At 36.0% G+C, this 27,500-nt stretch overlaps 1 protein-coding gene across 50 annotated transcripts in view; it reads right to left on the reverse strand.

Annotated features, from left to right (window-relative positions):
* LOC106878301 (uncharacterized) overlaps positions 1 to 27,500 on the reverse strand; it is a 176,227-nt gene that overhangs the window by 15,727 nt on the left and 133,000 nt on the right. For 5 of the 50 annotated variants that reach the window (XM_089340415.1, XM_089340414.1, XM_089340400.1 and 2 more), the window contains 7 exons: positions 27,489 to 27,500; positions 25,480 to 25,576; positions 24,927 to 25,077; positions 18,637 to 18,714; positions 12,812 to 12,990; positions 11,855 to 11,997; positions 10,330 to 10,350 (listed from right to left, as the gene is read on the reverse strand). The exon at positions 27,489 to 27,500 is cut by the window's right edge and continues 110 nt beyond it. In XM_089340415.1, coding sequence (XP_089196541.1) covers positions 10,330 to 10,350; positions 11,855 to 11,997; positions 12,812 to 12,990; positions 18,637 to 18,714; positions 24,927 to 25,077; positions 25,480 to 25,576; positions 27,489 to 27,500 — 681 coding nt within the window. Of the gene's footprint in view, positions 1 to 1,088; positions 1,704 to 5,285; positions 5,319 to 10,329; positions 10,351 to 11,854; positions 11,998 to 12,811; positions 12,991 to 18,636; positions 18,715 to 24,926; positions 25,078 to 25,479; positions 25,577 to 27,488 lie in introns of all 50 variants that reach the window. The other 45 variants (XM_089340376.1, XM_089340386.1, XM_089340375.1 and 42 more) reach the window with 19 other exon arrangements.

Genomic DNA, 27,500 nt, shown 5'->3' on the forward strand with positions numbered 1-27,500 from the left:
AATACTTTTTTTTTTTTAAAGTAAATTCAAAACCCAGTATATTACTGGTACTTATTTAAACCATAGCTAAATGAGATACAAACTGAAGGGCAACCCAGAGACTGGAAGGGTGGAATATTGGATGTAAAACATCCACTACATTATCCATCTCTGTTGGCAACCATTACAATCCTAAATTTAAAAAAATCTCAGTGTTGATAGCAATATTACTATAAGTAATGATGACAATGATGATGACAATGATGATGACAATGTTCATAATAATAATAATAATAATAATAATAATAATAATAACAATAATAATGATACCAATCCTTTCTATTATAGTTACAAGGCCTGAAATTCAGAGGGAGGCTGGGGCTAGCCAATTACATCAACCCTGTGCTTAACTGGTAATTATTTTATCAAACCCAAAAGGATGAAAGGATAAGTTGATTCCGGCAGAATTTGAACCCAGAACATAAAAGTAGAAGAAATGCTGCTAACCATTTTGTCTGGGGTCGTAACAATTCTGCCAACACTTGAACTCAAAATCACTTGACAACTGATGCTGGTGTGTTTACGTCCCCGTAACTTAGCAGTTCGGCAACAGAGACCGTAAGCACTAGGCTTACAAAGAATAAATCCTGGGGTCGAATTGCTTGACTAAAGGTGGTGCTCCAGCATGTCTGCAGTCAAATGACTGAAACATGTAAAAGAGTTAAAACCTTACCTTACATCCTTTTCAAGGGTCAATAAAAGTATTGAGGTTGATATAATCAATTAAACCTGAACCCCTAAATTTCTTGGCCTTGTGCTAATATTTCAAACCATTATTATAATTATTATTGAAGGAATAACAAAACAATAAACACACACAATACAAACTTTTTATAACAATGCAGATATCATGCAGGACAAGAGGAGATTTGGTGAGAAAACAACTCACTTCTGATGCAAAGAAGGAAAAAAGAGAGACAGAGAGAGGGGAGTGGTGGGTGTTTTCAGCTGTTATTTAATTTTGTTAGCAGGAACCAAGTTCTGTCCAGCATTCAGTTTGGACAATGGCTATCCAGATGAAATTGATGACAGAAATCTATGAAGCCTACCTGAAGAGGTTTGGGTCAGCTGTGCTGTTGGGTTCTGTGGGGAGGCTGGTGTCCGAAGAGAGGCTGGTAGGTGAGGCCGGGAGTGAACAGGTGGGGGAGGGAAGCAAAGTAGCTTTCTCATCGTCCACACTCACAACTGGATCCTGGACAGTCCAAGAGGGTGATGTGACAGCTACAGTGACACTGTTCAACTGAATCTCAGGGATGGGCACAGCTACCTTGGTCAAGGATTCACTCGCTGTTACAACTTCAGGTAATGGAGTAAAAGGGTTCTGATTACAAGCGACATTTACAGAGGTACTCGAGGAGGTGGCATCAGAAGCTGTGGTGGTGGTGGTGGTGGTGGTGGTGGCAGAAGCAGTGGTAGCAGCGGTGGCAGTGGTATTGGTGGTAGCGGTGATGGCAGTAGTGGTGGTAGTGGTAGCAGTGCTGGTGGTGGTGGTGGCTGTAGTATTAATGGTTGTTGTCAATGTCATGGTGACACTAGAATCGGCTGAGCTGACAACTGGGCAAGGTGTGCCACCAGGGGAATTAGAGGAAGGGTCAATAGGTGCAGTGTCTGATTGTTGGCGATTTTTCCATCTCTTGGAATCACATTTCCTGACAGTGCTATCACTGGATATGGACAGGGAAAATGGAATAAAATAAACAGATGAAGCAACAGTAAATATTTTGGAATTTTTTAAGACATTTTTTTTTTATTATTCTTACTGAATAAAATAAGAAAACACACAAAACACATGGGAATAAAAAGAAAAAGATTTCAACCGAGCAACAAATAAAATATAATAAATATAAAGACAATACATTGAAAAAAAAAAAAATAATAATAATGATAATAATAAAAAAATATAAAAAAGCTGACAGGGAAAAGAAAGAGGATTAAAAATGATTTGTTGGTGAGGTGGAGATGATTCAGAAGAGGAAAAGATGAGGGAGGTGAAGACTGCATCTTTAAAACTTTGACATTGGTAAATATTGGTACTTGATGCCACTAGAGGGAAAAATTAGGTTGAAATTTATGGTGAGCAAGTAAGGGCAAGAATATTTTGCAGCAAAAATTATACATAAGTAGCATCACACACACACACACACACACACATGATGGACACCTGTGTTGCAGATGACAGGTGAGGGTTGTGGAATTTCTTGCTGAGCAGCCTGTACAGCTGATTTGTTTAGACCAGTGTTTCACAAGGGTCCACACGACCCCTAGGGGCTCCGTATAAGATTTTCCTGTTAAAATTCAGGTGCAATAAATTGATTAAATTTCTACAATGCACAAAAAATTTTCCCAATTTTTTAAATACTATTCTTAATCATCATCATCATCATCATTATTTAACATTTATTGTCCATGCTGTCATGGGCTGGATGGTTTGACCAGAGCTGGCAAGCCAGGGAGCTGTACCAGGCCCCAGTCTGATCTGGCACGGTTCCTATGGTTGGATGCCTTTCCTAATGCCAATCACTTGACAGAATGTATTGGGTGTTTTTATGTGGCACCAGTATGAGTGATTTTTATGTGCCACTGGCACAAGACTCTTGCAGGCTAATACTCTTTTCCCCCAACCCCGTAGAGGGGGGGGGGGTAACACTTTTTCTGTGGAGTACGGGTCTTTAATTTTAAAAACAAAATTTTTTTAGACATTGAAAGGATATGAGGGTCCAGCAGAAACAAATAGGGACCGAAGGGGGCCGATATGTGAAAAAGGGTTGAGAGCCAATGGTTGTAGAGTGATCATAATGCTTTAGACTAGCTTACTGTCTCCAAACTATTAATACCTGTACAGGTGCATGGTACACAACATGGCAGATACCAAAATGGTCATGAACATGAAATGAAACGTTTTGCTCAAGAACACAATGGATTGGTCAGTCTGGGAATTGAAAGGATGATTTCATGAGTTTGAGAGCAATGCCCCAACCACGTAGCCCCCCACCCCACCCCCACACACACGCACACATAATAACACAGTGATTGGTCTGAGAGTCAAGTTTTTGTTTTGCCGAAAAGACAAAAGTATCGACTCCCTTCGAATAGTGGAATTTTAGTAACCATGAAAGGATCAACATGAGACACAAATTTGCTGTTTCAATACGAAAATAAGAATAAGAAAACATTGTCAAAATAGAACAGAGACAGAGTGACATCCTCATTTACTTTACACAACACACACACACACACACAATAAAACATTTAAAGTAGACAGAAACATTTTTATTCATCTTATATATATATATATGTATATATATATATATATATATATATATATATATATATATATCGTATTTATACACAGCACAGAATATACTTATCAGAAAACCTGAATCAAAGATAACCCTGTGAACACAAAATTTTAATCTTTTATTGTCTTTGGTCAATAAGTGTTATTTCCAGTTTGCTTTTTTCTAGAAATCAAAAGAAATTACTCCTATTCTCTTCAAGCTTTGCTTCTGTGACCTGAATATCAATATTTTGAAACTGGCCTATTTTCCTTAACACTCCAGACAGATTCAGAAATATTATAGCAAATATCTTGCTCAATACCACAGATTCACTTGTCAGTTGCTTGAACTTAAACCACTTGAGCATGTCCTGTAGTGGCTGACGATATGTGCATCTCTGATCATGAGGAGGAGTAGTAGTTAGGGAACGTCATAGCCATGTGTTGAGAGGGATTGGGTGGGGGAGAGCTTGAATAAATGTAACAAAAACAAAGTTTGAAGGAAATATTAGCCATTTTTCATACTTTCTAAGGTAAGCAAATAGGAGAGAACAGTTGCTACCCAAGAATGAAAATCATGTTGCAAAGTGTAATGGAGATATATCTATGATAGTTAAAGTAAAGATTGCTTGCTTTGATAATATCAACTAACTAATATACTTAGTTTTGATAATATCAACTAACTAATATACTTAGTTTTCTCAGCATAGAAAGTTTTGCCATGAGAGACAAGTCAAGACATGTTGGGAAAGCGTCCATTTTTATTTTTCTGTGCATAGAGGGAAAACTAAATACACAAACATATACACACATCTCATAAAATCGTAAGCAATATAGGGTTTATTCACCCATGTAAAGAAACAAAATCAATGACAATATATTACAGCAAGTTTCAAGCATTAAAAAAATTATTTTAATATTGTTTGAGATAGTTTAAACATAAAAGAAAATTATTAAATATTGTACTAAAAGAAACAAGTCATATTAATTTGAACAATAAAAATACTTAAATGTTAAATGCAATGAAAATTGTTAATAATAAAATTGGAAATATGAAATAAATAGATCACTATTGATTTTTTTGGAGACAAGAACAACATGACAGTTCAGGTAGAAACAGGTACGAAATTCTGTTCACATAAGGTTCAACTACACAATAGGTGTTTGGTACTATTCATAAATAGACCCATATGCATACTATTATAATGTCAATGTTATATATATATATATATGTGTGTGTGTGTGTGTGTGTTTGGGAAAGAGAGGAAATAGAGGGAGAGACAAAGAGAAAGGACACAGATAGGAAAAGAGAGGGTAGGAGACAGTGGGAGGAGAGAGGGAGGAAGAGATATTTATTACTTCTAACAAATTTAGTAAGAAAAATAAAATAGCAATATTAACCACAGTGTATGACTGGTACCAAATCTAGAAACAAGTCAATTCCATCAAGGTTTGTACTTAAGAGATAAACAAATATAACTCAATACTACAAGGTATCAGTAATCCCCTAGTAATTCGCTTTATTATCAATATTCACACATAACCTATTCCAAAACGAAGTCAATTGATGCCAATGGTTGTTTACAGAACTAAGGGAGCGGTATTAGCGGAAGGGTCTGACAGGAAATTCTTTGGACTAAGGGGTTCTAAGAAGAGCAAAAACGTCTACAATGAGTGCTTAGCAAAGCTTCACTAAATTTTTGGCAACAACAGGAATTCAATGTGAAATTATCAATTCACAGAAAATTCATAAAAATGGTGAGGAACAGGAAAAAAGAAAGTTAGAGGGAAGAGACTAAACAAGCTGAGTGTTCAATCACTGGAACCAGACACAGGCTGATTTATAGGGATGTCTTGTGAGATTCTAAATTGGAGAGGAAGAGACTAAAGTCAAGCTTAGCTCTATATAAGAACATGCAGGGAGAGAGAGGGAAAGAGAAGGTTGGTGAATCAAATGATAAGGATATACCCAAATGGTTTCTTATCCAGACAATTCCTGAAACTGTTCAAGAGTAAAAGAAAGAGAGAAAGATATGTAAGAGAGAGAGAGAGAGAGAGAGAAACAGATGTTGCATCGTCGATGTTCTACTGGGTTGAAGGCCGCAAGGACTGAAAGGGTATCCGTAACTATTTGCAACTAAACAGGCACCGAAAGCAATGGCCTGGTATATGCCACCTAGACATATTCAGGAGTGGCAGTTATGGGTTTATATTTATATACCATTTAATGTACACTGTATGAGCTATTAATAGTTTCTTGCTGTGGAAACATGTGTCTAGGCATGCTTTCATAACATGCCTTGTGTCTCCAAACAATCATGCTCAGAGACCAAAAATTGCTTGGAGATGCAAAGCATATTATAAAAACCTGCCCAGACACATGTTTCCACAGCAAGAAACTTAATAGTTCATTTCTTTATACAGTGTACATTAAATGATATTTCTCTCTCACTGGATGGAATACTTGTTTTGTTGATCCAACCATAACAGAATAGTAAATTTATGTCTGAGCACATGGGCCAAAGAATAAAGAAGAGAACTGATGCCAATCCTTTGATAATTATACCACGAGTTGACCAATAGAGGCCCAACATCTAGAAGCTATCTTAAATTTGTCTGAAACCCCATCACTCTTCTCTAGATGCCTGATGAGATGGGTTCATCCTACAAGCCTATGAAACTAAGTCAGATGGAACCAAGTCGATCTTTGAAACCACCAGAAAAGAAAAGGAAGAAATCAAATGACAAGAGAAAACGGCTTGACAAAATAAGCCTCATCCTCCACCAACGTTACCATGCAGTCAATGCCATCGACTCTTCTATGCATGAATTGGTCTACAGAGTCATCAACGGCATCACCATAAAGGAATAAGAGACACAAAGAAGATACTAAATTCTTGGATTTGAGACAGAGCCATTGCTGCTGTCATCAACAACAAGTAAATACTTGATTATTTTGTGGTTTCTGTGTTTATTTATCAATCTTTAGTCGGCATTATTCTTTTACCACAGTCAACACACACAACTATGGAATGAAAATGAAATAACTATCTTTTATGAAAACACAACGTTTATATTATTTGCAAGACAAATAATAAAATGAAAGACATAATCTACAGCACTTAACAACGTATACATGTAAAACAATCAACTGATAAAGTATGGCACACAATCAATGACATAATCTATTACAGACATGTTATTTATATTATTTGCACAACAATTCACTAGGAAATAAATATTTTAAGTATCACAAACATGCACACGTGTGTGTGTGTGTGTGTTATGAGGTCTGTTTGTTGTTGTTACACAGTGAAGCAGTTACTAGACTTCATTTTAAGGAACTGTTGTGCAACCATACACAGATTCTTCTGAAGGTGTATCAAGTACAATTTATTAAGATTTATTGAAGCTAATGCCATATTACTAACACAGATGCACAGCATCAAAGCATATTGCTCCATATTTAAAATTGTTAAACACGTTTGCTATATACGTTTGTCTTTCAATATATTTTCAATGATTTTAATAACATTTTCACAATGAAAGGACAGAGAGAGGTAAACTTGTATTTTCTAATCGTTTCTCTTCACTTCTTGACATGAATATAAAACTATGTAATAACTCTCAATCTAAAAAGAAAACAAGTGTATAAGACTATAGTTTTCAAAACTGTTCTATTCTAAGACTGTACTTGTAGCACGACCTATGTGAACTTTAGACAATTTCAAGTATTACGTACTTAACATAAAATATCATTTCAAAAGAAATTACGCATTCCACATTTGTCTAGAAACTGCCAACAAGCTTATAGTTTTCAAAACAACTGAGGAATTTTCACAGATGACACAAGTATATCTCTAAAACTTGTATAACTTTTTTAGCCATGAGTGAATGGTCATTGTATCAAATACAAAGATCATTATTTATTATTATTACCTCTGCCTTAGCAAAGGCGGAGGTATTGTTTTCAGTTACATTTGTTTGTTTGTCTGTGAACAAGATATCTCAAGAACCACTGGATGGATTCGGATGAAACTTTCAGGGATGTTTGGCTTCGTGACTGGCACGACTTCATTAGATTTTGGGATTGACAGGGATTATGGATTATTTTCCCAGTTTTTTTACTTAATTTATGAGAGCGGTTGGGTTAATTTTTAGTATTCTTATTTGTGAGAGGCGTCAAGTTTATTTCAGATATTCTCATTTTAAAAATCATCTCCGGTTAATTGTTGAGAAGACGTTGGTGCTGGCTTGGTGGGGGTTTGCGCTCTCTTGAGTGCTCTTATTCTTCTTATTATTATTACTACTATAATTTGTATTAGCCTAATAAATGGATACAACTATACAATGATTCTAAACTGTTCAGAATTTACTCTTTTATAATGAAAATTAACCATTTTTCATTATACACAACTTGAGATATATTAAGGCAAACACAATGGTAAAGCCTTGAAAAAACAGCATCAACAACAACGTAAAAGAAAGAATTGAACATCTAAAAGTTAAGAATCTCATTTAAAGCAGCGATCCCCAACCATTTGGACCCAGGGCATCAGAAAAACATAAAGTGCATAACATATATAATTTAATTATTACATATATAATACATTATATATAATGTCAAAACACCCAGTAGACTGTGATAGTCAATAAAATAAGATAGAAATAAAATTTTAAAATTTGTTTCTGTCTGGCCAAGGGCTAAGTTATCTACGGACAGCTACTGGTCCACAGCCCAGTTGGGGATCCTTGATTTAAACTACAAATGGAACTGAAACATAAATGACAGTTTAGTGAAGATAATCAACAGATGCAATAAGCTGCATGGTTATTAAGAAACTGCAGATGTCATGACATGTATTTGTTGATGTAGAAATGACCTCATTTGTTGGCCGAAGCAGTTAACACGGCCCACTTGCAATGGCTTCCTTTTTCTGCTTTTGTATTCTGGTTTCTACTAGAATACATTTTCACTTTCACACTCTACAGGGCTTGAAAAGACCCAGAGGAAATTAACAGGATCTGTTTAGCACTAATGAGATGCAAAAGAAACCCAACACTCATTCTTTGGTAAAATATTAAAGTTATAATCTTAGGTTGAAAGCCACAAATCTAGCAGTAATAGGACAAGGGAGATTTAATCATGGCAGTAATAGGACATAGGAGATTTAATCATGGCAGTGATAGGACAAGGGAGATTTAATCATGGCAGTAATAGGACAAGGGAGATTTAATCATGGCAGTGATAGGACAAGGGAGATTTAATCATGGCAGTGATAGGACAGGGGAGATTTAATCATGGCAGTGATAGGACAAGGGAGATTTAATCATGGCAGTGATAGGACAAGGGAGATTTAATCATGGCAGTGATAGGACAAGGGAGATTTAATCATGGCAGTGATAGGACAGGGGAGATTTAATCATGGCAGTAATAGGACAAGGGAGATTTAATCATGGCAGTGATAGGACAAGGGAGATTTAATCATGGCAGTGATAGGACAAGGGAGATTTAATCATGGCAGTGATAGGACAAGGGAGATTTAATCATGGCAGTGATAGGACAGGGGAGATTTAATCATGACAGTAATAGGACAATGGAGATTTAATCATGGCAGTGATAGGACAAGGGAGATTTAATCATGGCAGTGATAGGACAAGGGAGATTTAATCATGGCAGTGATAGGACAAGGGAGATTTAATCATGGCAGTGATAGGACAAGGGAGATTTAATCATGGCAGTAATAGGACAAGGGAGATTTAATCATGGCAGTAATAGGACAAGGGAGATTTAATCATGGCAGTGATAGGACAGGGGAGATTTAATCATGGCAGTGATAGGACAGGGGAGATTTAATCATGGCAGTAATAGGACAAGGGAGATTTAATCATGGCAGTGATAGGACAAGGGAGATTTAATCATGGCAGTGATAGGACAAGGGAGATTTAACCATGGCAGTGATAGGACAGGGGAGATTTAATCATGGCAGTAATAGGACAAGGGAGATTTAATCATGGCAGTGATAGGACAAGGGAGATTTAATCATGGCAGTGATAGGACAAGGAAGATTTAATCATGGCAGTGATAGGACAAGGGAGATTTAATCATGGCAGTAATAGGACAAGGGAGATTTAATCATGGCAGTGATAGGACAAGGGAGATTTAATCACGGCAGTGTTTCGATTTAGTAATGTGTCTCTTTTAATCAGTGATGTCAAACACAAGTGTGTGCTGTCCATGGAATTCCATGCTTAAATTCCAATCAGAGACATTACGGTCAATGATTCTGCAGTGGGAATACCCTAGGTGTTATGTAGCTGCAAAGTAAATATTTTGTCTACATGTCAAATGTAGAGAAAGAAACGTGTGATAAACCAATCAAATCATGCAGTTCAAAAAGAGAAGAAATAAAACAAGAAAAAAGAAATATGAGGTGGCAGCAATATCAAGAACAGCAGCGTCTGTCACTACGTCTATGAAGCTTTCTAGATTAAGAATTTGAAAAGGGGAGGTAACAACCACAAGGGAGACAATTCATGTCATGTGACAACAACAAAAGTATAACGATCGGAAATTGTTTTTGTTTTTTTTAAAATTGGTGTTGATGCAGGAGCGTAGCAAGGGTTCTTGGCACCAGAAGGCATGGAAACAATCCGTTTGGTGCCCCCCCCCCCCTTAATTATTAGGTATGAAAAGTCAAGAAGGGGATTGGTGCTCCCTTTAATGCAAACAGCCAGGAATGAATGAATGCCTCTCCTTGCCCCAATTATCCATGCTGCTACGCTTCTGCATTTGATGGGGGGGGGGGGCGGGTAACAGTGGTGAGTGAAAAAATTTAAGAGATGATTAATTAATATTAATGAGAATAATAATAATAATAATAATAATAACAATAACAATAATAATGGTTAAAAACAAAACATTGATAATCTCAGGAATCTGCAAGGAAAGTGCCAAGGTGTCATGCAAAATATATAAACAATAAGAAACCAGGGAGCCACAAAGTACTTACATGTGTACAAATGCAGGCAGTCTGTTGTAGCAAGTCAGAAGAAGAAGAATGAATAGACATACGGGTGGATGAGTGTAGTAGGGGCTACATGTATCTGTGTATATGCGGGTATGTGAGTATATGTGTATGTATAGTGGAAATTTTTGTGTGTGTGTATGCATAAAGTGGTTATACGTGAGTAGTGAGTAATGTGTGTGTGTGTGTGTGTGTGTGTGTTCATCATTGAAATAAACCAAATGAGATGAAAAGAAATTAAAAAAATACAAACAAATTTAATGAATAAAATAGTAGGGGTCACTGTCCAGGAGTCAACAATAATAATAATAATAATAATAATAATAATAATAATAAAGCCAATAATAATAATAGTCCTTTCTACTAAAGGCACAAGGCCTGAAATTTTAGGCAGGGGTTAGTCAATTACATCGACCCCCCAGTGTTTCACTGGTACTCAATTTATTAACTCCAAAAGGATGAAAGGCAAAGTCAACTTTGGCAGAATTTGAACTCAGAACATGAGCGTGCTAACAATTCTGCCAGCTCACTGAATACTTGTCACCTAGGCATATAGATGCCTTGTATTTGGCTTATTGGCAGCGGTACTTACCTCTGTGCAAGAATATTTGAACTCTAAGCAACAACATAATTCCTACAGCAACCCAAACAAAATCTTCCAACCATAACTTATTGTTTGACAGGGGGATGACACCTCTTATTTGTACAACCTTCAAACAGTTTTGAAACTGCTTTTAGTCTATCAACTCCCTCCCACTGCTAACTAGATTTTAAAGGAAGACCAAAGCAGGAATTTAACAGGAGTCATTGCCAAGACAATGTAGCAGAAATAAATCCAAAAGACCTGGTCTTTGGAAACATGATAATAATAATAATAATAAATAATAATAATAGGTAATAATAATAATCCTTTCTACTATAAGCACAAGGCTTAAAATTTTGGAGGAGGTGGGGGTGGACGATGACATCAACCCCAATACTCAACTGGTACTTATTTTATCGACCCTGAAAGGATAAAATGTAAAGTCAACCTCGACAGGATCTGAACTCAGAACATAAACACAAGCAAAATATTGCCAAGCATTCTATCCAGTCTGCCAGCTCACCACCTTAATAATAATAATAATCCTTTCTGCTCTAGGCACAAGGCCTGAAATTTGGGGGAGGGGGATAGTCGATTTCATCAACCCCAGTGCGTAACTGGTAATTAGTTCATCAACCCCCGAAAGGATGAAAGGCAAAGTTGACCTCGGTGGAATTTGAACTCAGAACGTAACGGCAGAAGAAATACTGCTAAGCATTTTGTCCAGTGTGCTAACAATTCTGCCAGCTGACCACCTTAACAACAACAACAACAATATAATAATAACAACAACAATAATAATAATAATAATGATAATTATGATAATGATAATGATAATAATAATAAAGATATTCTTAAATAATGATGATCTTCATTAACCAAAGTTCTGATTAGTTGTTGCCAATGGTATCAACAAACATTGTTTACCTGTCGTGTTTGATCCAGGTCTCCAAGCCACCGCCGTCACCGCCATCAACACCATTGTTACCGATGTTGTTGCTAGTGTTGTCTCCCTGAATTTCTGGAATCCCTTCATTGTTCTCTTCCATATCTTCTTGATCACTGTCATACTGAGAGAAAAACAGAAACAAAAAAAAACGTAGGGACGTGGTGACTACAATAACCTCTTGGGTCTTAAGGGGCACCATTCCAGGTATCGTTTCCATTTAGGGTCCCTAAGAAAAAGCTCAGACTAGCAGATTCCTCCCATCCAGCCTCTTTCTCTACCCATCTCACTTTCTGTGAGTGTGTGTGTGTCTCTCTCTCTCCCTATCTCTACATGTTAAAATATGGTGCATGTGCATATATATATATATATATATATATATATATATATATATATATATATATATAGTAATAATAGTAATCCATGGATAGAATTTATAAATATTTATAAATTCCATTCATGGATTATTATCATTATTTTATTATTATTATTATTACTACTACTACTACATTTATATATATATATATATATATATATATATATGACAGGCTTCTTACAGTTTCTGTCAACCAAATTCAATTACAAGGTAGTGGTTAGCCCGATGTTATAGTAGGACACTTGCTTGCGCAAGGTGCTACGCAGTAGGACTGAACACAGAACCATGTGGTTGGGAAGCAAACTTCTTAACACACAGCCACGTCAAAATATTAACATCTTAAAGGGTTAGGCCACACGTAAAAGAGACCCATGGCAAAATATAAGCCAGCAAACACCTAAATTGAGGGCCCAAAAATTACAATTTGCTGCAGCTGAGTCCCTCTTTGAAACATCAAACTTTCATAAAACCACACAAACTTATCCTACTTAATATTAACCACAGCTGCTATTTCTAGCAAACATTGTCAGTATGTAAATAAATAAAACAACAGTTATCTTACTTCACTCTTTCCTTTCTTTGTGGGTGGTCGCCTAGTAGCAAGACTGCCAACGTTTGCTAGCGTTGCCTTAGTTCTGTTGGCAGAAATATCCAAGAGCTCTGTTTCTGGGACAGCATCCAGGTCTTGAGGCTTGGCGCCACTCTTTTCTATCACCACTTGAGAGTCCAATAATTCAGCTTCTATGGCAAAACAACAGATATTGTTACAACTCAAAACATACTAATTACTCTTCGCTAATTAGCAGATGAAAGACATAATTGCCTCACAACTGCATCACATTGCACATAAGACTTGAAAACAACCAGTGGAATTCTGAATTCTTGAAAACAACCAGTTAAATTCTTTATGTTTCACTGGCAAAACACATGACCTGAAACAAAAATATAGAAAAAGTACAAGTATGTTGGTGTGTGTGTGCGTTACAATTTCTAATGTGTATTTATATACATTTGTTATACTTGTGTACATATCTCCATGTGTATATGTGTATACATACACACACACATATATATAGATATATATATATGGAAGGGTGCTGAAAAGTTTCTGGCTTTTAAAGTGTATCATGAAAGGCCTGATTGGAGGCCCAATCTTCCGAGTATTTTTAGAGGGCTTAGAAAAACTGAAGGACTGCTGCAATAAGTTTGTGAATATGAGAAGGGAATATGTAAATAAAATTATAATTAACTGATCCTCCTGCATTTTACCCAAAGCCAGGAACTTTTTAGCACCCTCTCGTATATAATGTAACTGATGCTTTGCACCATCCCTTCTCAGATTTTCTACACTCTTCAAGTATGTTCTGATGAAATATGAAGAAAATATTAAAATAGAGTTCAGGCAGGGTGTTACATTTATTAATATATCATTGGTCGTTTCAAGTCAGGTGGTCTCACTGTTAAGGTTCTGAAGTGCTTAGTATGAACCACATGCTAGGATTAATATCAAGACCACATGACTTGAAATGACCAATGAAATGGAAATGCCATCATCTTATGTTTTCAATACATTTCACCTCAACAAAATAACAGATTGTGAAAAATGGAGAAGTGATGGTGTAAAACATCAGAAATACATAGAAATAAATGACTGCACTCCAAAGTATTCATTGAGTACATTATATAAATATCAAAATCACCACTGGGTTGATACCCACTTATTCCGTTTTGGCACAATATAAGTAGGATATGAATTACTATACACACACAAACATACATGTAGATACATGTAGATACATGTAGATACAAACATACATGTAGATACATACATGTAGATACATACATGTAGATACAGAGTAAAATTCTAAAAGGACAAAATACAGAATCAGAAATACAGAATAACTGGGAACAAAAATGGCACTTCAGGATACAGAGAACTTCAAGGATGGGAATTTGAACAAAAAAGGTTATGGTGAAATTAAAAAAAGGGAATTGAAAATGTTTACAAAAACAACAAATTAACAACTGGAAGAAAGAGACCATAAACTGAAAGAATACATTAATATAATAATTGAAGAATAACAGATAAAATAACGGTAATTGGATTAAGATGATCAAGATGAGAGGTAGGATAAGCAGGTATCAGGGTGTTGGCAGAATGTGACAAGGCTGGTCCCTTTTGAATTACAGGTGTTACTACTCATTTCTATCAGCTGAGCAGAGTGGAGCAACATGAAATAAAGTGCCTTGCTCAAGAACACAATGTGCTGCCAGGAATCGAACTCATGAGCTTATATTCAAGAGCTGAATACCCGAATCACTAAGTCGTATGCCTTCGTGATTCAATCATTCAAAGCAATGAAAGTAAAATGGACCCATGGTGGATTATGAGCTCAAAACGAAATTAGATCCAACACCAACCAGTTCTGGCCAACAATACTGGAAATTTAATTTTTCAGAAAAAAGGAAAAAAAAAAATTGCTTTTCATTTTTTTTTCTCTAGAGAAGAATTTTCAATTAAAACAATAAACAATTAACAACATAAAATATTTTCACCTGAAAAGATAAACACACACATACATACATACATACATACATCAACACACACGTTGGCGATGACAGTGGCAGTGGTGGTGGTGGTGGTGGTAGTGGTGGTAGTGACAGCAGGTGGTTTGAATGAGTGATACCAGTAATACACACGCCATGCTGGAGCATTTTACTTAATCACATATTAGAAAACAAAAACAAAAAGGTACACATTGAAGGCAAAGGAAGGTTTGAAGTGATCACATGCAGCTGTAATAATCAAAGTGATTAACAACAATGGTGGAAAGTCGAAGACAGGGTGAACAAAAAAGCTACACAAAATTAATTCATTATGACAATGTACAACAGTCACTAACGTCACTATTAATAATAATAATAATAATAATAATAATAATAATAATAATCCTTTCTACTATAGGCACAAGGCCTGAAATTTGTGGGGAGGGGACTAGTTGATTACATTGACCCTAGTGTGTAACTGATACTTATTTCATTGACCCCCGAAAAGATGAAAAGTAAAGTTGACCACAGCAGAATTTGAACTCAGAATGCAGCAACAAGCAAAATACTGCTAAGCATTTCGTTCGGCGTGCTAACAATTCTGCCAGCTCACTGCCATAATAATAATAATGATGATGATGATGATGATGATGATCCTTCCTACTACAGGCACAAGGTCTGAAATTTTGAGGGAAAAGTTGGGCATAAGAGGCATCAGATGTGGTGTGCAAGAGAGACAACTGCACTGGTATGGTTGTGTGATGCGTATGGACGAGGACAGCTGTGTAAAGTGCTGATCTCTGTGGTGGGAACCAGTGGTAGAGGTAGACCCAGGAAGACATGAGATGAGGTGGTGAAGCATGATCTTTGAACTTTGGGCCTCATAGAGGTAATGGCTAGTGACCAAGACCTTTGGTGATATTCTGTGTTTAAGAAGAACCATCAAGCCAAGTGAAATTGCAGTCGTAGCTGATGCTGGTGTCATGTAACCAGCACCTGTGCCAGTGGCACATGGAAAGCTCCTTTCAAGTGTTGGGTTTCACAGAAGCAATGACAAATGAATGAGACCCTTGGCATTATGCCATGCTTGAGAAGAAGACTCATCGAGCCAAGTAAAACCACAGTCATGACAGATAACTGCTGTCACGCAAATGGCACCTGTGCCGATGGCACATAAAAGCACCCATTACACTCTCAGAGTGGTTGGCATTAGGAAGGGCACCCAGCCATAGAAAACCATGCCAAATCAGACTGGAGTCTGGTGCAGCCTTCCAGCTTGCCAGCCATGGCCAAACTGTCCAACCCATGCCAGCATGGAGAAAGGACATTAAATGATAATGATGATGATGATGATGATGATGACTTACACACACACACACACACACATTCACTATTCATAATCAATTGAGTTTAGAAAGTTTATTATAATTAAAATGTTTTTGTTTAGTTTGTTGATTCTGAGATTTATTAATATTATTAACGAAATAACTATTATATCACTATTATTAGATTATCACTATGATTATAATTATTATTATTATTATTAGAAGCAGCAGCAAATTACTGTTATATCATTATTATCTTCATATTATTACTAGTACTACTACTATTATCGTTGTTACTAGTACAATCACTACTACTACTACTACTATTATTATTATTATTATTATTATTATTATTATTATTATTATTATTACGTTACGTTAGGTGCTTTAGTTTCACTTGTGACACACTCCCAACAGAACTAAGTTACATCTTTAAGTCCTTATTTATTTGTTAATTAGTTGTAGCAAAGTGCAAAATAATAATAATGATAATAATAATTGTGTAATATCTTTTATTATTTTTTCCTTTTGCTGATATACGTGGATGAGAAACAACCAGTTTAGACATGAGTATCTAAAATCTAAAACTATCTAAATATTGGTTTGTTTAATTCCGTTCCATATGTTGCAGTTTACCGTTTCAATGCCAAAATCAAAATGTTAAAAAAAAAAAAACAGAAAAATGGAAGGGATATAAATATATATAAATAAAAGGAGACATTTTGTTAAGAAGAAGCCTGTTGGCAGAAATTGGCACATTTCTGTGATTTTTAAAGAGTCTGAATCAACAGATGGCAAAAGGAAAGCAAAATACATTTTTTGTAAGTGTTGGTGTCACAGAGGAGTGCTGTTTGAACAAAAGCAAACAAAGCAAACAGTAAAATAAATGAACATTATACCCCAAGCATACCTCAACTTATGTTGTTTCAAGAAATGTCTTTGTCTTGACTTTGTCATTTTTTTTTTTTAATTAATTAGTTAATGGAAATACCTCAACTCAATTACAGTCAGTTTATTCAACTCCCTGAACATTTAACCCTTTAGAATTAAAATGGGGTCAAATCCAACCCAAATATTTTATCTGTTTTATGCTCAAATTGATTGGATCTGGCCTATCACACCTACTCTACAATGTCATTCTAAAAATAACAATCACATGATTTCAATCTTGAGGTTACAAGATAATGAATGATCAACAGAAAACAATGGGAATAAGTTTTGCATTTGAGAGAATAATTTGAACGCTTAAGGGTTAAAAACATAACAATTAAAAAAAAACACCTAAAAACTAACACAGAAATGAAAAACCAAATAAAATACGTAAAAATATGTACTAATGATTTCCTGAAACGAATATAAGCTAATAGATTTTTTTTTAATGGTTTTTTTTTTTTTAATATCATTTTTCAAGTTAAGTCGCATGTCTTGGAACAAATTACAGATGTAAGTTGAGGTATGTTTGTATATAAGGGAAACAAAACTGGGAATATGGGAGTATGATTTAGGGAAGGTAAAAAAAAATGGGCTATGGATCTGACTCTGATGATGAGCAATGACTCTGAAACTAGTCTCTGGATGCTGGCTTTGCTGGGTAGAGATGCTTATCACCCTTGTTTAAAAACTTAAGGCCATGGGAAATGTGTCAAGTCCAACAGGAAATGGGGTTTCCTAGGGCTAAATAACAGTAGCATTCTTCCCTTTTATGGGACTGTCACATTGACAACATACTATCACTTTTATCGTGCTGCTACTGTATAAATCTCTCTGAGAGATTTAGAAATATATTATTTCTAAGTTATAAGGTGGTCTGTGTGCCTCATCTGACACAACCATCACGCAGCTTTGTGCTGTAATCTTCTTGTTTTCTCGTGAAATAATGAAAATACATTAGTATAATTAATTAATCGTTGTTTAACCCTATATCATTCCTGTTCAAGCAAAACTACTGTCAAAGACAACCCAACCATGAGCATCCTGTCTTTACTTTCCAGGCAGTCCATCAAGGACTACATCATTTAATATGTGCTTCATTAGTGTTACTGTTCAGCCCTATGATCAAAAATGTTCCAGTTACAACTATTCCAGACAATGCTGGACGACAAGATCCCAAAAAGTCCTTCCTCGTATAGATAGTTGTATATAATTTAAGGAATGTTGGCAGTGGTAGATAAAAAAAAAAAAAACTCCAGAAATGTATATGTGAATATCAGAATTTGCATACATAGTCAACCCATATTAACTGGAGGATAATTAATTCATTTTTTTTTTTATACTGAAACTTAACAAAACTAAAACTGAAATACAGTGAAATAAAAAAATAAAAAAAATAAAACAAATGAAAATAATAATAAACAAAAACACAAACAAATAAGACAAGAAACCAGCAGCTGTTTTTCAGACTCTTTAAATCAAAGAAATGCTTTTGAGCTCTATTAGTGTGACATATTTTCTAACAACGAGTCCAGCGTAATGCAAGCAAGTTGGGTGTGGTTTTGTCCTGCACATTGTGTCTTACCTGGACTTAATCCTACATCTGAAATAGATATTTCTGATCCGGACGACATGGTGTCTGTGTCGAGGCTGAGGTCATTATCTAGAAATAGCAGAGACAAAATCATCATGATGAACACTGACAAACAGGCGACGATGGGGAACACACAGCAAGACGACAGAATCAGGTGAAAAGCTCCACTGCATTTTTCCGAACCGGTCAGTTCCAGTTGGATTTTTGAAACCTTCGAATTCTGTTCTTCCAGAAATGGAGTGAAGACGAAGGGAGAGAGAAAGAGTTCATTCTTTTCAGTAGTAAAAATTAACATAAGATTTTCATTAAGTTAATTAATAAAATAATTATTACTCCCATGCAGTCTAAAATAACTGCATAAGTATGCATATACAAATACATACATACACGTGTGTGTGCATATATATATATATATATATATATATATATATATATATATATATCGTGAGTGTGTGTATGTATGTATTTCTATATAGTCATCTAAGAATCAATACATCAGAAAAAATATGCACTCATATATTTGTCTATAGAATGGGTATATAAATCTAAGTATACAGTATTATAGATCCATTTCAGAGAAACTGATTGGTAAAAGATTGGCTGAAGTGGATCTATAAAAGTGTATACTTTGATGTGTGTGTGAATGAGCGATAAGTTTTACTGATATAAATAATCTCAAAGCCTTTGTAAATACCAGCTTGCAATTGAAAACGAAAAGCAAATAACATATATATATATATATATATATATATATATATATATATATATGTTATACACATGTATGTATGTATATCTATAACTTGCAGTGAGCATATTGCCAATATCTCAAATTGGTGTTTACAAAGATATCACATTATATATATATATATATATATATATATATATATAAAGCACAAAAATAATCACACAAAAATCCCAAAAGCAATACAACAAAAAGCTGTATGATCAACAACAATAACAAAGTACAACAACAACACAAAATAGAAACAGACTTCAGTGCCAATAAATGAACATGAAGGTAGAAGGGATGGGGGTGGATGCAAAATGAAGAGGTAACAACAACATCAACTACAACAAAAACTTGATAATAAATATAAAATAAATGAATAAAATAAACAAAATGAGAAAAACAAAACATTATTGAATCAGTTTAAGATACTAGTTTAGACTCATCCTCATTATCACCATCATCATAATTATCATCAACAACAGATTCATGGTAGGTTGAGGTAGTCGATATTGCAGCAATACATATACTACGCATTGGGATACCAATATCTTATCTATTCACAACGTGAAGAATTCTTATGTTGATTTCAAAGAACAAATATTCCAATTGTCCAATGGTACGACAAATGGAACTACATATGTAATGAATCATTGCCTAAATGGCTGAAAATTCCACAGACACTTGTATCATCTCAGGCAAACTTCATAGTGAGACTGTGTGTGTGTGTGAGACAAAGCTAGCTCTTTGAACCACAGGTATAAATCATTCAGCAAGCTTCCACACAGTTTCTGTTGAACCAATTCCATTCCAAGAACTTCAGTCAACACAAGGTTATCTATAATAAAACACCCGTGCCTTAGGTCCATGATGTTATATTGAAACTGGAATCTTGTGATTCAAAACCAAACATTTGAGCCAGTCAGCTATTCATATACCCATAGACTCATGGCAATAAATTTTAAAACATTTATCAAGCATTTTAAATGGTTTCTTATCACATTATCCCTTTCCTCCTTGTTTTAGGCTATTTACTATGACGGGACAATGTTTTCCCTTCACAAAATGTTTGACACACTTTTGTTATGAAGCAATGGAACAAAATTAGCACAACACAAAATAATGATCTCCCAAACAACATTTAGTTATATCTATCTATCTATCTATATATATATATATATATATATATATATATATATATATACACACACACACTATATTATAAACATACACAACATGCTCACACACACATATACATATTCTTTTTAAATAATGAAACAAAACGTATAAAAACTACACAAAATATATATATATATATATATATATATATATATATATATATGAAACACAATGAAAGCAAGTAGATGGGGTTGGTGTTGGAGTCAGAAATTCCAATGCTTTTTCTAGTTTCTATAAAATTTCAACTATAAATTACAAATTCCTATAGATACCCCAAAGTGATTGACTAACCAGGATAACAGTTTCAGTAAAAGCACATGCACGCGCACATGGAGCATGTCTTCATTCTTTTGAATCTTCAGTTGATGTACATCAGCGATTCCCAACCATTATTGCATCATGGGCTGGTTTCATGCAACGCAATTTTTTCCACAGACCAGGGAAACACATGCATAACAAAGCGGAATAAAGTGCATAAAAAATTATTTAATTATTGGATATATAATATATATATATATATATATATACTACATATATAATGCAAAAGAAAACTCTGCAGGCTGTGATAATTAATAAAACAAATAAAATTTAAAAATTTATTCTTTCTGAGCAACCAGGTACCAAATGCTCCATGTCCTGGAATTGGTCCATGGCTGGTGGTTGGAGACGCCTGATGTACATGAGAGAATTTTTCAAAAGTAAAAAGCATTTCTTTTCTTAACTGATAGATACGGTTGATGGAGAACTACCCAAACCAAACTACAGCCTGGATGTGCAATCTCAGTTTACCCTGACACATCACTATAAAGACTGCCAACAGAAACACTTTTTAGGCTTTGGTTTGCAAGATTCTTCATGTGAGTTTGTGTGTTGAAGCATATTTTGTTGTGTCTGGGGAGAGTCATTCCTAATACTTCTGTTGTCAGGATTTTAAATTGAAAGAAAAATTCCCTCCTGGGGTTGCTTCTTGCAACCTTCTTCAAACTCAGGAGAAAATTCAGAGTCAGTACTGCAGTTAACAAAGAACTCATCAATTAATCTGTGACAATACCTTCGTCAGAACACCTGTAATATTTAGGGGCAGTGACAATCAACAACCTCCATACTAGACAGATACTTTATTTAATTGACCCAAAAGGACGAAAAGCAAAGTTGACCTCAGCAGGATTTGAACTCAGAATGTAAAGACATTTTTTTCTGACTCCCTAATGATTCAGCCAATCCAGTCCCTGCTAAATAAGGAGGAAACTATGTTTTGTTTAGGTTGGCAGGACAATTAAATTGGCTCAACACAAGTATGTTACAGGTATCTATAATCTAATCAACCTCAGAAAAATGAAAAGGACAACTGTGATCTCAACATTGCATTTGAATGTGAAGAAAACAGCGATGAAAATACAAAATCATAAGAATTAATGATGGGCCAGGGAGCTCACCATCCTTAGAATTTAGATTACTTTGTCAAATGTTTTCCTTCCATCCTATTCAAGGACACACAAGCACTTTGACACACACACACACACACACACAATGGAACTTCTCCCTACCGAAACCATTCACAAGGCTTCGGTTGGCCTGAGGCTACAGCAGAAGTTATTTGCTCAAGGTGCCATGCAGTGGGACTAAACCCAGAACCAAGTGGCCTGGAAGCAAGCTTCTTACCCACATAGCCAGGCCGGCACCCATGCTTATTTATTCACATTGTTTTGAATTAATCCTGCATTATCTCATAACTATGTGAAGGCATGTGGCTCAGTGGTTAGGGTATTCAGTTCACAATCGCAAGGTCATGAGTTCAATTCCTGGCAATGCATTGTGTCCTTGAGCAAGACACTTTATTTCACATTGCTCCAGTCCACTCAGCTGGAAAAAAATGAGCAGTACCTGTATTTCAAAGGGACCAACCTTGTCACACTCTGTGTCATGCTGAATATCCCCGAGAACTACGTTAAGTGTACACATGTCTGTGGAGTGCTCAGCCACTTGCATGTTAATTTTATGAGCAGGTTGTTCCATTGATTGGATCAACCGGAAGCCTCATCGTCATAGCTATGAGATTTCAATGATGTGGATGTTTATTTCTGGAATGACATTGCAGGGTAGGTGTGAGAAGCTCAATCTGGCCGGTTTGAACATAAAACAGGTGGAATAATTGGGGTCAGATATGGTTGGTTTAAATGCTAAAGAGTTATGTTATGATAAAAAAAGAGACACAGGTGTTTGTAGAACAAAAAAGAAAATGGTGAGACATGAAAGAATGAAAATGAAGCAAACCAAGGCTGAAACCGGTAAGAAAGAAAATTCGAATTTCTAGTGAAAGCTTGAAGCTGCTAAAACCATGCATAACAAACTTTATCAGCAGCTCACCTGAATATGTCACTGTTAACCCATGGGACCCAAGTGACTCATGGGAGTAAGCTTTTAAGTAATACTGAAGCCAAAATGAACCAAGCATGTAAGGTGGGTGATTAAAGGGTCAACCGATTGATTGATGAAAGACTGATTGATTGATGAAAGGGTCAAGAGTTCTGTGAAGAAGTTAAGGGGCTGATTAAATCTGATTGATATAAGTAGTGGTTTGGAACAGGTACTTAAGGAGGCAGAGGAAAGGGCCTTATGAGTCATGTGATGAGGGCAAGTGTGCCCACATGAGAGTAAGATGAAAAGACCTGGAGATGAGACAGAAATAATGAACAGACAGACCCCCTCCCCCACACCCTGTCACCACTGTCACCATTCTCTTCAGGTTGATATTTAGCAGGACTTCGGAAATAACCATACGTAAATACACATACACACACAGATAAACACATACACACAGAGCCTAAATATATACACATGCGTATATGTGTGTATGTGTGTGTGTGTGTGTGTGTGTGTGTGTGTGTGTGTGTGTGTGTATGAGCTGAAGCCCTGCTAAATCAAACTAAACCCCTGTTAAAAAAGTTAAAATCTTACAATTAGTATATAAAGTTATATTTAAAGAATAGTTTACAAGAAAATATAATTATATATATATATATATATATATATATATATATAAATTAGTATTAAAAGGTCTTCTTTCGGTGGTGACTCAGGCCAAAATAGCCCTTTTTAGTCTCCAGTCAAAGAATCCCTCCTTGTGAATATTATTAGATTTCTGTCCAAGCACCAATACACAAACATCAAAAGAATACAACAGAAAAGGTTTAAGATAAAAGAAGAAAAGAAACAACCAGCTTCTTGATACGTCACCTTTTGTTGTGAAGGAGTAAGAAGAGAGAGAGAGAGAGAGAGTGTGAGTGTGAGAGAGAGAGAGAGAGTGTGTGTGTGTGTGTGTGTGTGTGTGTGTGTGTGTGTGTGTGTGTGTGTGTGTGTGTGTGTGTGTGTGTGTGTGTGTGTGTGTGTGTGTGTGTGTGTGTGTGTGTGTGTGAGTGTGTGTGTGTGTGTGTGTGTGTGTGTGTGTGTGTGTGTGTGTGTGTGTGTGTGTGTGTGAGAGATATGAAATTTTGCAAAAGAAGAAAATTGAATGAACAGAATAATCGTTTCGTAGCCTTCTGCAGACCTTCCTAGACTAGTGAGGGTGGTGTTAATAAAGTTCCTCTTGGACGTTTTTAAGTCAGCACCTGTGGGAAAGATATGAGCAAGGGGGAAACTCCAAAGAGTGCCACCATTCTGGGAAGAAGGGACTGTGGTGGTGGTGGTGGTGGTGGTGGGGGTTTGGGCACAACAGTGGTGATGAGAGGAGGAGAGATGACACAGGGTCAGGAATGTTTCAGTGGAAGTGGTACGAGTCAGTCAGTTCTGAGGAGCAGAGGCCATAACAGTAGCTGTTGAAAAAAGACAATGAAAGGAAACTGAGCAATATTGTGGGCCAGTGGATGGAACTAGTATAAGTGACTTTATGCCAATTAGTCAGGTGGCAGTTAGACCTGACTGAGTCATATAGAACATTAGGCTGCCAATCAAAGAGTTAATGGTTCACATCCCACCAGAAGCTACATTACTCCTTGTCCATGGTGTGAAGATAGATTTAACTGTTGAATAGCTAATTCAGTCAATCTAACAGAAAATAAGTACCATGGGGTGGTAGAACATACTTTTAGACTCCTCAATGAGAACATTTTAGAAATCAACAAATGTTTTCTTTGGAAAATCTCTTCATGTCCAAATGTGTCCAAATGAGGGAGATGGCATTTACTCTACATACCTCATGAAAACAATTGAAATCTTAAATGGAATTGTTGGAAGGCTAAACATCTCCCTACCCAAGAGATTTTTCACCCCTTTTCTTTTCATCACTATTAATATCAACCCTCACTTCAAGAGATTTTGGAGCTTGGAGTTGTTTCTTTCATTGCAAACAACAACATGACAGACAACGGAGACTTACCGGGTGACTTTGGTAAACTTGTTGGGTTCCCCATGGTAACAACGGTTTTCTCAACCCGTTGGTTACTGGGAGAACCAGATTCTTTAGGTATGGCCACAGGTAATCCTGCAGCTTTTTGTGTTTCTGCTAAATCATGTTCCAGTTGGAATATCTGATGGAGAAAGAAAAATGATAAAATTAAAAAAAAAAACAGCTTGTACAGGAGAAGGCCAATAGCTTTTACTAAAGGAAGATAGCTGCACAAAAGAGGGCTCAAAAGTGCCCTTAAGATTTTACTGAAGGAGATTAACTGAGATGAGTTTTAAAAAAAAAGCTCAAGGTATATAAAAAACAGATCACCTGTGACATCGCAACTCATTTCTACAGCTGAGTGATCTGGAGCAATGTGAAATAAAGTGTCTTGCTCAAGAACACAACACGCAGCCTGGTCCAGGATTCGAACTCACAACCTCATGATCGTAAGCTCGACGGTCTAACCACTGAGCCATGTGCCTTCACGATGATGACATATACATAAATGAAATGAGTATAAAGAAAAAACTGCAGCACTTACTCTGTCCTTCAAAGATTTCACTAAAGCATTATATTGTTGATCACGTTCTGCCTGTTGCTGCAATAACGATTCTCGTTCTTGGATAAAGTCCTTCTCTCTGGAAAAAAAAACAAAGCTTTCCACTTCAAATTTATATTCAACATAGAGAGCGAGAGAGAGAGAGAGAGAGAGAGAGAGAGAGAGAGAGAGAGAGAGAGAGAAAGAGAGAGAGAGAGAGCTTCTGCAAAAATTTGATTGGGTCATCACGTTGCCATAGCAACAAAGTTTAACCTTTTGAGTCAAAGAAATACTCAGTCCACACAAACCCGGAGTTTAATACCATCATAAAAGAGAGCATTGAGGTGTGCACATGTGTGTGTGTGTGTGTTGTATATGTTGGTGTGAATGTGTATACATATTCCTGAATGTGCGTTTATCTATCTGTATATGCCTATATACTTTTGTATGTGTCTGTATATGATTTTCTGTGTGAGTGTATGCATATCTTTGTGTGCGTGTGTGTTTGCAACTATATAAGTATTTGTATGTGTATGTGTTTGTAACTTCATATATATATATATATATATATATATATATATATACATGTGTGTGTAGGGGTGTGTTTATATGCATGTGCCTGCAGATATATACTTAAGCATGTTTGTGTGAGTTTGTAACTGTGTGTGTGTGTGTGTTTGTAACTCTGTGTGCATGTGTTTGCATGTGTGTGTGTGTGTATGTGTGTGTGTGGTGTGTGTGTGAATAAGTCTAAAAGTCCTGCTGCAAAACCTACATTGAATTCTCCTAACAACCACCAACATTGATTCCAGTCAGCACTGGACATTTGCCGCGGTTCAATAACTCAACCAAAGCAGAAAGAAAGAAATCCATCAACAATGATTGCTTATCAAAAGACAGCAGCCATGTGAAGCTCATTGAGAATCAGGAATCGGTTCTACTTCCATGGCCATAAAAATTCCCATTGATAAAATATATCAGAGATAGATACAACAAATGGTAAAGAAAGAATTTATATTTAGCAGATAGTGAAGAATTGTTAAAGCAATTGGTAAAGTCTGTTTCCAATGCAGCCAAGATTAACCCTTTAAATGTTCAGGATTATTCTGTGAACTGTAACGCTTACTTATTCCCATTGTTTTGCTTTTAATTAATCCTGCATTATCTCGTTGCCTTGTAGCTTTGCAATTTCAATGATGAGGGTGTTTATTTTCAGAATGACATTGCAAGGTAGGTGTGAGAAGCTGGATCTGACCAGTTTGAACATAAAAACAGGTAGAATATTTGGATGGGATATTGCCTGTTTAAATGCTAAAAGATTAATACTGAGAACATCACAGAATATATAGACCTGTTAGAAATAGCAGCTAAATCTCTTTCAAATTGGACCCTTTTGTCTTATGTATGTTCACACTGTATTTCCCAAAATTTACAACCAGAAAGGTAGGTCAGCTTATACACCAAAATAACTTTGGAAGACCAAACATTTCCATGTGAAATGCAGCAGGATTTGGAAAGATAATGATGATGCTTAAGGTTTACCATACATGCTGACATAATATATTACATCAATACTTGTATGCCAGAAAATACAGTACATTAAAAATGTATCATTTATAAATGGTCCCTCAAACCCCAGTCCCACCCCATTTATTGCTCGCTCTCCTGTAATCATTAACAACTGGTCCTTCTTCTAACTCAGACACAAGTAAGTAGTGACTAATGAAACCCACAACATCACCATTTACATTTTCAGTTCTATGTCCATTTTGCATCAAGCAGTTATGCAATGATCCTTCTTACCATGAACTGTGATCCCGTTCACTTATTTCACAAGGGAACGTGATCAAAGAGAGGAAAACCAAAGAAGGATAACACACCTAGGGTTATCTGCAGAGTCACATCTACCCACCTTACATTCACCCACCAAGACACAGCCACCCCAGATGACACATCTACCCTGTGGCACACTTACCCACCCCAAATCAAAGCAACCGTAGACAATAACTTACCTCTGTTGAAAT

The sequence above is a fragment of the Octopus bimaculoides genome, chromosome 23 (genome assembly GCF_046866305.1).
Source record: "Octopus bimaculoides isolate indiv1 chromosome 23, ASM4686630v1, whole genome shotgun sequence".
In the NCBI taxonomy this organism is placed as follows: Eukaryota; Metazoa; Mollusca; class Cephalopoda; order Octopoda; family Octopodidae; genus Octopus; species Octopus bimaculoides.